This window comes from Dermacentor andersoni, chromosome 3 (assembly GCF_023375885.2).
Source record: "Dermacentor andersoni chromosome 3, qqDerAnde1_hic_scaffold, whole genome shotgun sequence".
NCBI classification, from domain to species: Eukaryota; Metazoa; Arthropoda; class Arachnida; order Ixodida; family Ixodidae; genus Dermacentor; species Dermacentor andersoni.
The window spans coordinates 125,255,752-125,268,984 of record NC_092816.1 but is presented as its reverse complement, the minus strand read 5'-3'; the positions used below and the strand labels follow the sequence as shown (position 1 = coordinate 125,268,984).

At 47.9% G+C, this 13,233-nt stretch overlaps 1 protein-coding gene across 1 annotated transcript in view; it reads right to left on the bottom strand.

The window, feature by feature from the left end:
- Positions 1 to 263: 263 nt before the first annotated feature.
- The window catches only part of LOC126538493 (evasin-1-like), a 72,168-nt gene continuing 59,198 nt past the window's right edge, over positions 264 to 13,233 (bottom strand). The window contains exon 6 of the mRNA XM_050185339.2: positions 264 to 445. Within this exon, the coding sequence (XP_050041296.1) occupies positions 302 to 445 (144 nt within the window). The 3' untranslated portion in view covers positions 264 to 301. The remainder of the gene's footprint in view (positions 446 to 13,233) is intronic.

The window sequence follows — 13,233 nt, the reverse complement described above, 5'->3', positions numbered from 1 at the left end:
GTGTTACTTAATTGTACATTTATTATTAAATGTTATTTTTCTACAAGGGCTTTCTTTTTTTATTATTCTTGCACAAAACGCTGTTCTCAGAAGCTCTTCTTGAGAGCACCATGCTTGGTGGGTGAAATACATCTCACCAATCTGCCCATTTCGAAAAGGCAGATTTGTTCGAAGGCAAGTGACATTCACCTTTGACACATAATGTGCAAGAACACATTACGTTGATAAACCCACTCAACTAAAAAGAAACCAATAACAACGTCTGATGGTGGTGCGAAACTCTCGACATAGAGCCGAAGCTTTACTCAAGTTCTTCACGCATATTTCTCCTGTAGCAGGTCTCATGCTTTCCGTTTCTCACGCAGGTCCCGTTCTTGCATTTTCCGAGTGGACACGAGTATGCAATGTTTGGCGTCATCCTATAAAGTACATCATCTCCAATATCCTGAAAAATAAAAGCATGAATATTCATACTTAAAGGAAAACATGAAAGTGGACTGTTGTGTAGTTCTTGCTTTATCGCATATTTTTTCCAAGAAAAAGCAAGTTAGAAAATTTAGTTGCCGCATGTATAAATAAATAAAAGAAAAATAAAACGATATCTGCGAAGCTCATACCGGCGAGTTCTTCTGAAATTTGTTTCATATATTGCAAATCGTTTAACTCCGAAGTTAACCTATGTTGGATATGTAAGAAACCTCTTATAATAGAACGAAACTATGCTGTTCTGGCAGATATTTTTTTTAAGGATTCCCTAGCTGTCACAAAAGACGGTGTGGCTCCGTGAAAGAAAGTTGTGCCACCGGGGCTCATCGAAAGCGATGTCGTCGAGTAAACGGGTGTGGTGGAACCTGCTGCGATGCTCATTAACCAGGCAATGCTGAACGGTCCAAAATATCGATTATTTTGGTTGATAAGTGCTCACTTACACTTGAAATATACCACATTGTCGAGGTCTATAGTGCATCTCACAAGTCGATTGCAACGCTGCGAACGCTGGCCGGATTTTGTTCATTTTACTTAAGAAATATATTTAAAAATATGCTAACTAAGAAATAAACAAAACAAAATAAGACAGTTGTCTAACATGAGTACAGATGTAGATAGCCTGAAAGGACAAGTTTTCATTTGTGCACTTCAGAAAGTTACCCATAAAATACACAGGCTCTTTTAAGAAATTTTTCAGTATTATGTATATGTGGTCTGCACGATGGCGTACTTATTGCACAAAAAGTTGTTTCAGAACCATTAACTTTGGTCTTTGCAGATTAGCACTAAAACGTTTGCAGTTAATTCGGTAATAAACATGAATTCAGTCTGCGCTGAAAGAGGCAACTCAAAATATGAAAAACAAGAAAACCACCCCCAAAAGTAGAAATGCAGCTTCAAGGCATTATTCCAACCTCACATGACGGCCCTGCGCATAACTACTTATCACGCAAACGTTCGACGACGCTTATAAAAAGGGCTCACACCTAATGTGTTCATAGAACGCCTTGCCATTCCTCGTGGTTGAGTTAACAAGCAAGTTAGTTCAGCAAGTACAAAGCTGCAGCAAAAAGTAAAAAAAGTATTTCAGATGTACAACTGCCTAACCTATCGCAAAATTCTTCAAAACAAAAGGCTTTACCTGACAGGTATAATTTTAAACGTTATGTACGCTTCAAACATACACACCTAAAATACACCGAATACACACAGAATGCATACCCTGTCTAGATGGAGGCCTTCACAAAAGCTCACACCCGAGGTCATCTTCATCAGCACAAATTGCGCGATCACTACTCGTGTCCTCCCCAAGGTTCACTACCACTGGGCGCGGATTGACAACAGCATCATCAATGATGTGATCCACATTTTTCATTCAGTCTTCTTGGTCTAGAACGTGCTGTAAGTACAGGCGCAGCCACTGCTAGTGGGACATGCCATGGCTGGCTAGTCGGACACGGAATGTGACAAACGCTAGAACGAGGTCCCAGTCAGTGTTGTCTGAAGAGAAATATTTCGCGAGCATGTCTTTGAGAGTGTGATTGAGGCGCTCAGTGAGGACATTTGTTTGTAGATGGTATGACATAGATAGCTTGTGCCGCGTGGCACAGGACTGCAGGATGTCAACCAAAACGTTTGGTAGGAATGTCCGGCCACGGTCTGTGAGAAGTTGTCACGGAGCTCCATGTAATAAAATCAACTCGCGCAGATGAAAATCGCCGACATTTCCGGCGCAGCTTGTAGGAAGTGCTCGCGTGATCACGTAGCGCGTGGCGGAATACGTGGCTTCAGCAATCCACCTGTTCTCACAAGTAGAAAGAGGACAAGGGCTAAATAAGTCCAAACCAACCCGAAAGAATGGTTCCGCGGGAATGTCGACTGGCTGAAGGTACCCAGCAGGGAGCGTCGATGGTATCTTGAGTCGCGGGCATTTCTCACACGCAGTTACGTATCTTCGAACGGAGCGAGCCCTGGCCAAAGGAAGCGTTGGCGGATGCGCTCATAGGTACGTGAGACATCCAGGTGACCGGCAATGGGGAGGTCGTGAGGTTCGTGGTGAACAGCCGAGCGAATGTATTTAGGGATCACAAGGAATAATGCAGGGCCGTTGAGGCGAACGTTGTGACGGTAGAGTAGGCTATCTAGAATTGTGAATAAGCGAAGGGAACTGTCGGCAAGTAACGATTTGAGGCTGTAAATGATGATACGCAAGGACGAGTCACGGCACTGTTCGTCAGCGACATGGAGCAGTGGAAAAACAGAGAGAACACAGGCGTCGGTGTCAGTATCACATGTAGAGGTCGCGTCTTCGACTGGGTAGCGAGAGAGGCAATCTGCGTCCTGGTTTTGGCGTCTCTACTTATAAGTCATATTGTAGGCATATTCGTGTAGTCGGAGGGCCCAACGACCGAGCCGGCCAGTAGGATCCTTGAGTGGCGAAAGCCAACAGAGCGCATGATGGTCTGTGAATACTGAGAACGGCTTGCCACATAAATAAGGGCGGAACTTTGAAACAGCCGAGACGAGAGCAAGATATTCACGTTCAGTAATCGAATAGTTGCGCTCTGCAGCTGTCAGAAGCGGTTAGCGTAGGCTATTAAGCGGTGGTGTCCGTTTTAGCGTTGCGATAAGACGGCGCCGACCCCATAACAACTGGCATCGGTTCGGACCTCTGTAGGTGCGGATGGGTTAATGTGGCCAAGACCGGTGGATTGGTGAGAATCGTGATAAGACGTGAAAACGCGGCAGCCTGAGGGGAACTTCACGTTAAAGGCACGTCTTTCTTCAGAAGTTCAGTGAGTGGTCAAGCGATTGCTGCGAAATCTTTCTCAAACTCTCGGAAATAACAACAAAGCCCCTAGGGTTGAAGATTGGGCGAGTTGGTATTGCATTCTAGAACTGGTGCAGCGCAACATACAAAAAAAGAAACAAGCCGAGGCGGCCAGATAAAGGAACAGAGTGCTCTGTTCCTTTATCAGGCCAGCTCGGCTTGTTTCTTCCGTTGTATGTTGCGCTGTAACAGTAACAGAGCCCCACAACACTCCGCGTGTCTTTGACAGACTGAGGTACAGGAAAATCCGTTACTGCTCGAACCTTCTCCGGGTCGGGTTGCACTCCGAAAGCATCGACGAGACGACCTAGCACTTCAATCTGTCGGCACCCGAAGTGGCACTTCGATGAGTTTAATTGGAGCCCAGCCTTGCGGCAGACGTCAAGGATAGCTGGGACGCGTTCAAGGTGTGTCTCAAATTTAGGAGAAAACACAAGGACGTCGTCGAGGTAACAAAGCCGAGTGGACCATTTGAAACCTTGAAGCAGAGGGTCAATCATCCGTTCGAACGTGGCAGGGGCATTGCATAAACCGAACGGCATAACCTTTTGTTTGTAGAGGTCATCAGGAGTGACGAAAGCGGTCTTTTCTTGATCTTGCTCATCAAAATAAATCAGCCAATAACCAGGTCGGAGGTGGATGGACGAAACATATTTGGCATCGTGAAGGCAATCAAGAGCGTAGTCGATTCGTGGTAAAGGGTAAACGTTCTTTTTGGTAATTTGGTTTCGGTGGCGGTAATCAACGCATAAACGCCATGTGCCATCTTTTTAAAGAGCACGACCGGCGACGCCCAAGGACTCGACAAGGGCTAAACAATGCCTCTGGCGAGCACCTTGTATACTTTCCGCTGAATAACTTGCCACTCTGCCGTGGACAGACATACGGTCAGCGGTGAACGGGAACAGCATCACCAGTGATCATCTGAAGCTTAACAAGGGACGTCTAAACAAGTGGTCGATTGCCAGTGTCAAATATGTCACGATAGGAAAGCAAAAAACGATATATGGCGGCTGCTTGATCAGGTGTGAGGACCGGATTGACCCTGGCACGTAATGGGCCGTCAAGGTTCAAGGCATCCTGCGGGTAATCAGGAGGTTCTGGAGACGCGTCGGCTGCAAAAGCCGTGATGTGGTCGTCTGTCACTGGCCGGAGCGTGGCCAAAATTGATAACGGGGACCGATTAGCGGCAAGAGTCACGACGGAGTGTGGCACATAAATGTCGCGCGCCAGGAGGGCATCACGAATAGGTGCGACGACAAAGTCACCATCAGGCAAGGTTGCCGTCGAGGCCTATTCGGGGATGGTTAGGGCTTTTCGAGGTAAGCGAACAAACGCTGTAGTGCAGAGGGTGTTCGATTGTTCGGGGCGAACGCTTGGAAGAAGAGGCAGCTCGAGGCACAGCGTACTGGTGGAACAGTCGATGAGGGCAGAATGCGTCGTCAGAAAGCCGAGTCTGAAGATTAGGTCATGAGGCAACTGGTCAGCACGGTGAACAGGACAGGAACTTGACGGCCAGCAATTCCTATGCGAGCAGTGCACATACCCCTGACGGAAACAATGGCACCATTTGCGACGTTGCGCTTCGAGTGATTGCAGGCGTAAGAACATTTTGAGGCGACGACATAGCTTAGCGCTTATTATGGATACTTGGGCTCCAGTATAAATTAATGCCATCAAAGGAACACCATCTACGTCTACTTCAATCAGGTTTGTGTTGGTGAGGAGCGTCAACAGAGGATTTGAACAGGATGAATGTGAGGCAGCACTACCTCGAAGAGTTGCGTGGCCTAGTTTTCCTTCCGTCGGTTTGGCGAGGAAAAGCGGTGAGGTTGGGGTGACGGGGAGTGACGGCGTTGAGGCGACGGCGATCGCACGGAGGAGCGGCTGTCAGGGGCATCAGAAGTAGGGTACAGACGGCGAACAACGGCGAGCGTCGGCGTATTGGCGAGGGGCAGGGAATGAGCTCCAGTATGGCGGCATCCAGGTGGTGCGGCAGTGGCGGGATACATTACTAACGTGGTGGCAGCGGAAGCAGATCGGTTTGTCGTCTGGGGTTCGCCATTCAGCAGGATTGCAAGGTCTGGGAGCGAAACACTAGCCATTAGAGGTTGTGGACATGGGAATGGGTGCCAAATCAGGTCGGGAGACAGACCAGGCGGTAGGGATGCGAAGACTGTCGTTTTCTTGCCACACGACTGCTTGAATATTGGAAATAGTGGGAGCCGCTTGGTCAAAGGTACCGTCAGGGGGTCGTGGATAAAGGGGGGCCGGACTCGTCGCTTCAATTTCATGGCGAACGATACGTGTGACGTTCTCTTCAAATGGTCGTGAGGCGGTAAGAGCGGAGCAAGAGGACGTGGGAGGGGTGTCTGGAAGCCGGGAAAACTGTGGGAAGACGCGGCGGCTTTTGACTGCTTCGCAGCTGTGGCGTTCTTTGATGATGGCGTCGCTGGTAGAAACGTCGTTATAAAAGAGCAAATTGAAGGCGTCGTCTGCGATTTAGGATATGGCCCACCTTATCAACGTCGGGCATGTGCTCGTCGACTTTCCGGCATAGCGCGAGCATTTCCTGTATGTATGAGACATACGATTCGGTCGATGACTGGACATGGGTGACAAGCTCTTTTCGCGCAACCTTTTGATGACATGACGGGTTGCCAAATAGGTCGCGAAGCCGCTCTCTGAAAATCTCCCACCTGGATAGCTCGATCTCATGGGTGCGAAACCAGACAGGCGTTGTCCCGTCCAGATAAAAGAGCACATTGGCAAGCATGATGGTAGGGTCCCAGTGGTGGGTTTGGCTAACACGCTCATACATGCAGAGCCAGTCATCGACGTCAACGTCATATTGGGCTGGGAATGTTCCAGGATCACGGAGACTAGGAACCGTAACGTACGTTGTGGTTGGCGCCAGAGGTGAAGGAGGCGACGGGGTGGTTCCATCCTAAGCCACTGCTGATAAGACGACGGTGCGGCCGCTTCGGAGCTCCGTAGCGAGGACGGCGAACGTTCCACCTACACGACAATGTTATTCGAAGGGCGAGTCAGTAAGACGAGCAACTATTTGCAGGTTAAATTTACAACAGTGGTTGCAGTGCTAACCGGTTAGGTTCAGAGTGCGAGCCCAGTTCGTCCTTCACCCTTTTTTCTCGAGTGGTGGCGCCCACGCCCCTCATTCAAACAATCAAATACTACACCCGTGTACTACTGTGGTACCCATGGCATCTCTCCACCCCGCCACCAGCGCCTTATGAAGTCTTGTGACGCAGGCACAATCAACGCGATTGGCGAAATCCCCGGCCTATGGTGAGTAGTCTGCCAATACTTCACGAGGCGCCGGTGGTGGTGCTCCGCGGAGCGCTGCCACGGGGTGTCGCATTCCCTCTAGCAGTGACTGCAGCTGTACTTGTACCACTTCTCAACACTCACTTGCTGCATCCCATTCCATACCAAGGGCTCCACGTTTTGCACCTTAAATGTCTTGTTTTTCATGGCCACAAAACATTTGACGTCACCCCATGCGAATTCAATCGGATTCAGGTCGGAGTGAGAGGGTGGCAAGCGCACAACGAGGTTGCCTGACGCTGCAGCGATTCAGTCCACTCGGTAACAGTCGCCACCCGTGTTAGTGTTTTCGACAAGCTTAATGAGCTTAGTCATTACCATGTACTGGCCATAAGCAACACCCTTCACAGAAAGCCAGTCCTGTATTTCCTGCTTGAGGCTGCTTATTCGCGGCACTTATTGCTTATTCACGGAGTGATATGGTGCGTTGTCCATGTAGCAGAAGAGGCAGCAATTTCTCAGTGAGCCACATTTCTTAGTCCTCTCCATTCGCCTCATGATATTTGCTTGAGCTCTTTGCGCGAAACACTACCGTTGCATATTTAACGAAGCCATTTTCATTGCCCCAGTGGATCACAAGTGGCCTGCTGCATTTTCCCATTTGGTTTTTGGAGGCCCGTTGACCGCTTGGGTCGACATGCCTTATGCAGGGTATCTACGATTTCGTCAACCCACACTTCGCTACTCGTGTGGCCGGCATTGAGCCACGTTTCGGCGGTGTAAAAAGTGTGACTACTTTGGCGTTGTAACGGCGCAATCTAACGCACCTAGCTGCGGCGAGATTGCACAGTGTGTGTCGCTTTGATGAGCTCTGCGTTCAGAGATTGCTTCTTCTATCGGAAGTTTCTTCAACAACCTGGGGGCAATTGCTGTCGATGCAGAAGGCAGCTCGCTGCCCCTTCCAAGGGGCACAACAGTTTAGTGACAGTGGGGATCTAGTTTCTCCGAAAAAGGTTGTAGACGACCCTTCGCAACAACCCCACGTCGAAGTCATCCAGCTTCTTTTTGCGCTCACTACATCTTCCACCAGAACGCTTCTTAGGTGTGAACACCCTGCCCGCCTTTTCTTTCTCCGACATCCGCTCTTCACCATAAAATGTTTGCTGGTTCCTTCCTCACACTCGCTGCGATGTGATACTAAGACGTTTAAAGCCAACGCCTTCGCCTCTTTCTGGAAGCATTACAATTTTGGAAGGATGGCGTGCACGAGACGTGACTACGTCGGCGGACGTTATGTTTGCTAGTGATGGCGTACTACTTCGCACGAAGCCTGAAGTCTCTTTTTTTGCATTTCTTTCTTCCGTTTCTTCCAGCCCATGCAAAAAATCTCTGTATTTTCTGAGCAATAGGCTCAAATCAGTGCAGAACTCTTGGATTTATTTTCGGTGTAATTGCAACATAATATTCCAATGTGCAAGGTACTTTTTGCAATGGTCTTGGGGGAATATAAAAGGAACAGATTGCAAAACTATAGGTAAGGAGCATAAAATAATCAAGATGAAGGTCTTTTGGTGGTAATATACATTAATACGCACACCAACAAATATTGTAGTGATTACACCACGTAACACAACGTACAATGAGCACACTGTTTGGCGTTGCACCTCGACAGCACCGCCGCGCGCTCGTAGCTTCCACGCTGCTGCAACTAGCTTGTGACATGTAGTATAATTGCCTCTTTACCTCTGTACATTTGGGGAATTAATTTAAGCGGGCATGGTAAATGTGTGTGCCTACTTTCCTGTGCTTTATTTGCCTAATGGATGCCTGATGGATCCGGAAAAAAATGGCTGACGATTACGCTTCTTGGAAATGCGATCGTTGAGCGCAGCTGCTGCCTTATTTCAACATTTGGCAACCGCAACCGCATACAGAACACGCATTACCGAACGGAGACGGTTCTACGTTTGGGATTGGGCAGCACACTCCGCGATCAGCCGCTATGAAGCTGGTGCTCCGGCAACGCACCATCGCGCCATCTTACAGTAGGTCACCACCGCGAAGAGAGCAGGGAGATTAGCAAATATTATTTTATATTTCTTCTGAGGTGGGATGACGAAATGGGCGGAGAAGCGGGTTATTGAGTTTAGGTCGCACACTCATTCACCCACAGACAGGCCTCAATGTGGCCGCACAAGTTTGGGGTGGGAAGTAGAAGTAAGGAGACGAAACGGTATAACTGTATTTCAAGTCACCACAACTGCACCGCGCCAGATAAGGGGAGGTATAGGGCAAGAGTGGAGGCGGAAGAAGGACAGCCAGGCGCAAGCACTGCAAGATGCAACCAATGCCACTGAGGAACGAGCTCCGCAAAAGGGGAAGCGGGAGGCATTGCTGAGAGCCGCACAGCCAGGCGACGCGGAGACTGAGGAGCGGAAATCCGTGGATCATGCGCGAGGCGGCAAGGAGAACCATCCGCCGGCACCGCGGCGGTGCCCTGATAGCGGGAGATGGGACTTCGAGGGCGAAGTGGACGGTAGCAGTGAGAGTCACCGCAACGACGCTGCTCGTAGAAAGGGGGCGAGAGGTTAGCCGGGAACACGTGATCCGGCTTTGGAGGACAAGGGGAGATCAATACTCGCGCCGCCCGTGAGAGATGGCAGCAGGAGCGTGCGCAGCTAAAGCAGCGCGAGGATGATGACCTCGGTTAATGCGAGGCATGATGGCGAGGCCGATGGCGACGCGAAACTCGGGAACCGGCGCCAAAGAATTGCACTCTAAAATGCTGCGACTCGCAAGTTCCACTTCTGAGGCAAACTACTTTCATGGTCTACCACAATTTTGGGGTTACTGTTTTGTGCAATGTGGAGAGAGCAGCGTCGTTTGCATGTGAAAATCGCAGGTAACCTACTGAGGACCCTGATGTGCTTTGAGTCACTGTCAATTGATACAGGAGCTTCTGATTCACCAATCAGATACAATTGGACGATAGCTCAGTGCTCTTAACGTTTGGCTATACCGTGAATTCCAGTTACTATGTTAACCTATTTATATAATAGCGTTATGGGCCCAACTGACGCAGAAGATCGGGTGTAGGCGTCAGCGTGCACGAACAGCGGCGGTGTGCGCCAGAAAAAATCATCCCGATCCACAAACGCGCAGGCCCTCCGTGAGACGACAAAGGCGTTACTCAACTAACTCAATTTCTCAAAATAAAATGCGTTACAAATTTGTAAATTCCGGCTTACACACAACCAACAGACACGATTCCGTCACATCCTAATTTGAATATGCTAGAAATTAATTTGAATATAAGAGAAAACATAATTCTGTCACGTGTAAACTCGAACGCAAACCATTTATTTCTTTCTCTGTCTTGTATTAACTATTGATGAGTCACTGCTCTGCCTCTGCCTTGACGGGTTTGAGCGATTGCTCTGCCCTGCACAGCCGCCGGGATCGGCCCACTATTGTTTCTTATCGATCCCCGTGTCGCAGAATATCCGTTGTCGGGATCGACGTCAACAGCATCCGATAATGCTATCGCGTTCCACTCTTACAGGTGAACCTAAACCTTCCTCGAAGTTTTTCGCATATGGTTGTACATAAGCGTCTTTTTCTTTGAATTTTAACGTCTGAGCGATACTATATTTTTGTGTTAAGAAGAACTCATCGTGGCTTGAAGGGGATGGTAATAGCTCCGCCATATTATAAAACTGCATCGGGGTGATGAACGTTTGGGAAGCCTGCTGGAAACTGTGATTTTTCGGGATAAATTAGGGCAAGAAAGTCATATCCGGCAGGAGACATCAACGATCTACCGCTTGTGGACAAGTAGAGAATTTGAGTGTTTCACAATGAACGATGATCACTAAAAGGCGGAAGACAAGAGGAAGCGGGCGCTCGCTAATTTCTAAGGGGGTCAGCGCAGACAGCAAAATTACGAGGATGCGGCGACGGGTGCTGAGGATTCATGCTGTGCGGCTTCGGGCCCGAGATCGAGGAGTTGTCTTGGCCAAAGTTAGCCTAACTTGCTGCGGAGTCTATTCGAGTTTACCTGGCCTTTTATATGGGAAATAGGCACTGGGCCTAAGAAGAAAGCATTACCAGATAGCCTCGCCTCGAGACCCGAATAAGAATTCGAACTAGGAAGTCTCACCAAGTTTCATGACTATGCATGTCAACAAGACCGCAGATAGACACCTAACAGGCAAAGCCTGTTCAAATCCTTCGGAACTTGTGGGCGCCTGCCGCCGATCTACTACTTGTCGACACTGTATTCTTCGCCTCGACCACATCACCACAGTTCCTGTCAGAACGTGAGCCACCAGGTAACATTGGATGCGGCACTTCAGTCTTTGTCCTCGCCATCATTTCGTTCATACCAAATAGCTGGAGGTTGGTTTCTTTCTCGCATTGCTATAGACATTTAAATACAATAGAACGTTATGCAGATTCCCCGCTGCATGGGAAGTGGTGTTACGCCTAGCATTTTCCGCGAACTTGCCCCTCCAGCATGGTGTGTGCGTTAGAAAATGTTGCCAGATCGAACAACTTATCTCTGAAACTCGATAACTTAGGTTCTACACGACCGTGTGCACTCGACACCAGCATCAAGGTGACGACGACGACTGCAACAACAAGTTGATAACAAGAGTAATTGTGCGTGCATCACGTCAAATAGCAACAATTTGCTTTAAAAATGTTGCAGCTCCCCCGCACACTCCTGTTTCAATTAGGATACAGGAACAAAAATGCAACGTACGAGTAATAGTCAATCATGTCACGGCCTTCCGACTGTCTCAAGTAGCGTAGGAACAAATATACGAGCGAGACCATCCACACACCCACACCTTCGTTAGCAAACTACATCCCAGTCTTTTCCTCTCAGGAGCTAGCGCTACGTAGAGGCTATGTGACATTATACCGTTTTTTATATACCCAGGTTGTAATAAAGCGTGCCCTAGTTTTTCATTGGCGGAGTGTAACGAATAAATTCCCATGACATTAGCGTTGCCGTGCCAGCCGAGGCAACATGTTTATTGCCTAGCAGCTGCCGATAAATGATGCTGTAGAGCCAGCTTCCTGAAAAATGGTTCGCTTAACAATTGTTTCCATGATGTGTGGGACCCACATAATATTTTCCCTTTTACAGCGAAGATGTATGGTTCTACCTCCGAAGAAGTCTACCGTGTACGCAGGTGAAAACTCGAGCGGTGCCCGCCGCATGCGTCGCTGAGTTCGTTGCAGAACCAGCATATTATACCCACCTCCGAGCATCAACTAGAATAAAACCGAAAAGAAAATTCCTAAACCACAGCCACAGGGCTAGCCAAGGTTCCCGCTGGGCTTATTATTGAGCTAGGTCCAAAAGTTTCTTTTACAGCGACGGCTGTTATAGGCTCCTCCCCTTGTTGTTTAGATATCCGAGGTGTTCAGCGAAAAGAGAATCTAAAATCTGCATGAGACAAGTACAAAAGTTTGCAGTACGTTCTCGTTGAACCAACTTCGAGCAATGATATAGATGTGTTCCAATAAGCAAGGGTTCCATTTACTGAGGAAAATGCGCATGGATGTAACACTATATGTAATACGAATCTTAACACGGCTGTCAGAAGGGCTAGTTAAGAAGGACCTCTATAAGCTACTTTTTACCCATAATATAACTAATAACACACCGAGAACGGTAGATAATTTGGCATGGAATACTGAAAAATTTCAGTATAAAGAAAGTTCCTCAATAACGAGGCCATTTTATTTCAAGGCTGTTATTGAATTAAAGCAGTAAGTCTGTTTAAGAAATTTTCGTTTTATGATATTACAGTCTCCAGCGTTCACAGTTACAGGTGATGCGCAAAAGTTGCAACGTCGAACCCACATGTTGCGAGTCGTATCAGTTACCTTCCAGCAACTCCACCTTCTCCTGCGCTCATGCTACCACAGAGTATTGTAACGCTTCCAGTGTGTCTTTATACACGCACGGATTGGAAAAAAGAAGCAGAGATGTTATTTACAGGAAATCCCGAAAAGTCGACCTGAGCTGAAGTTCTCTAGTTGACCACTCTCCACTGAGAAAAATGGAAGAGGAGTAGAAGCATTTGGATGGATGATTAGACGGAGAAGATAAGAGTGGGCTCATATACGTTAAACAGCGACCCTACTGAATTAGATCGCGCAGTTCTGTGTTATGCATAAATTTTAACAGTGCTTTAGCTGTCTGCATTGATGTTGCAGTTTCAGCCCATGGGCCGAGTATGTCAACCTGCTACAGCAGTTGCCTGCTATCGCTAGATATAAAACTGTCCAGTGTTTGCTTTTCCAGCATACATGCTATGTAAGCATACATATTTCACAGTTGGCGCTTCTTATGAGAAGCCTTCGTAGCGGCGGGTGACAGCAATGTCAAATGAAATCCTGCTTAGCAATGACGCTTGGCTTGTGTAGCGTTCAGACACATACAAAATTTCTCTTCTAGATTCATTACGTGCAAACTAGTGTGGATCAGCGTAAAGACACAAAAGGCAAAGTAGGAAATCAAAACATTTTAATTTCGCAGGCACTATTGTCAGATCATTGTCCAACCCTAGCTTTCTCGTTTTAATGTAACTGTCGTATGCAATTGATGT